Source organism: Hipposideros armiger, unplaced genomic scaffold, assembly GCF_001890085.2.
Source record: "Hipposideros armiger isolate ML-2016 unplaced genomic scaffold, ASM189008v1 scaffold_159, whole genome shotgun sequence".
NCBI lineage: Eukaryota > Metazoa > Chordata > Mammalia > Chiroptera > Hipposideridae > Hipposideros > Hipposideros armiger.
Genome location: NW_017731509.1, coordinates 2,971,173 through 2,972,035, shown reverse-complemented (window position 1 = coordinate 2,972,035; position 863 = coordinate 2,971,173). Strand labels below are relative to the sequence as shown.

General features: G+C 51.7%; 1 protein-coding gene across 1 annotated transcript in view; it reads right to left on the bottom strand.

The window, feature by feature from the left end:
* Nucleotides 1–601, bottom strand: part of LOC109387462 (mas-related G-protein coupled receptor member X2-like) — a 20,736-nt gene extending 20,135 nt beyond the window's left edge. The window contains exon 1 of the mRNA XM_019651361.1: nucleotides 6–601. Coding sequence (XP_019506906.1) covers nucleotides 6–572 — 567 coding nt within the window. The 5' untranslated portion in view covers nucleotides 573–601. The remainder of the gene's footprint in view (nucleotides 1–5) is intronic.
* Nucleotides 602–863: the final 262 nt, after the last annotated feature.

Below are 863 nucleotides of genomic sequence, written 5' to 3'. Positions count from 1 at the left end.
TGCACCCGCTGGGAGCCACACAACAGTCTGATGACCAGGGCCAGGCTGGACCCTGAGAGAAGCACAAATAGAAAAATCAGCCACCCAACAGTGATCAAATCAAATATTTGACACCAGACCAGATTTAAATCGCTAAACAAGAAGCCACAGTGCTTCCCTTCCAAGATGCTCAGCAGCAGGGACAAGGCCCAGAGCAGGGCACACAGGACAGCTGACACGTGTCTGGGGCGGTGGCAGCGGTACCAGATGGGCCACAGGACGGACAGGCAGCGCTCGGTGCTAATGGCGCTGAGAAGGCTCAGGCCCGTGATGTAGGCAAAGGTAAACACAGTAATGAAAAGGGTGGGGATAGAAATGGAAATAGAATGGAAGTTGTCGCTGAGTATGTCCAGGGAACGTACAATCTGGCTGCAGAGAAGGAGGAAGTCGGCTCCCGCCAGGTTGAGGATGTAGACAGAGAAGGTGTTCCTCTGCATGCGGAAGCCCAGGAGCCACAGCACAACCGCATTTCCTGCCAGTCCAATCAGGGAAATGATGACAATCAGCGAGACCGAGATCAGTGTCCCCATCATGACATTTTGAGGAGCGGCCTGGTCACTTCCATTTGTTGTCGTAAGTTCAGGTTCCAAGCCTGCAAACATTGCCAGCAGGCTCAGGAACTCTTCATCTGTGCCACTAGAACAGAAACAAGACTTGAGCACCTGCTGTATGATCTCTGACTCTCATGGCCACCCTGCTACAAAAGAATTACTATCACTGTGTCACAAAGGAGGGAAACGGAGGCTTGCAGAATAAGATACTTCCTGAAGGACGCACAGCCTTGGAGTCTGGGATAATAGATTCAAACCCAGTTCTCTGTGACT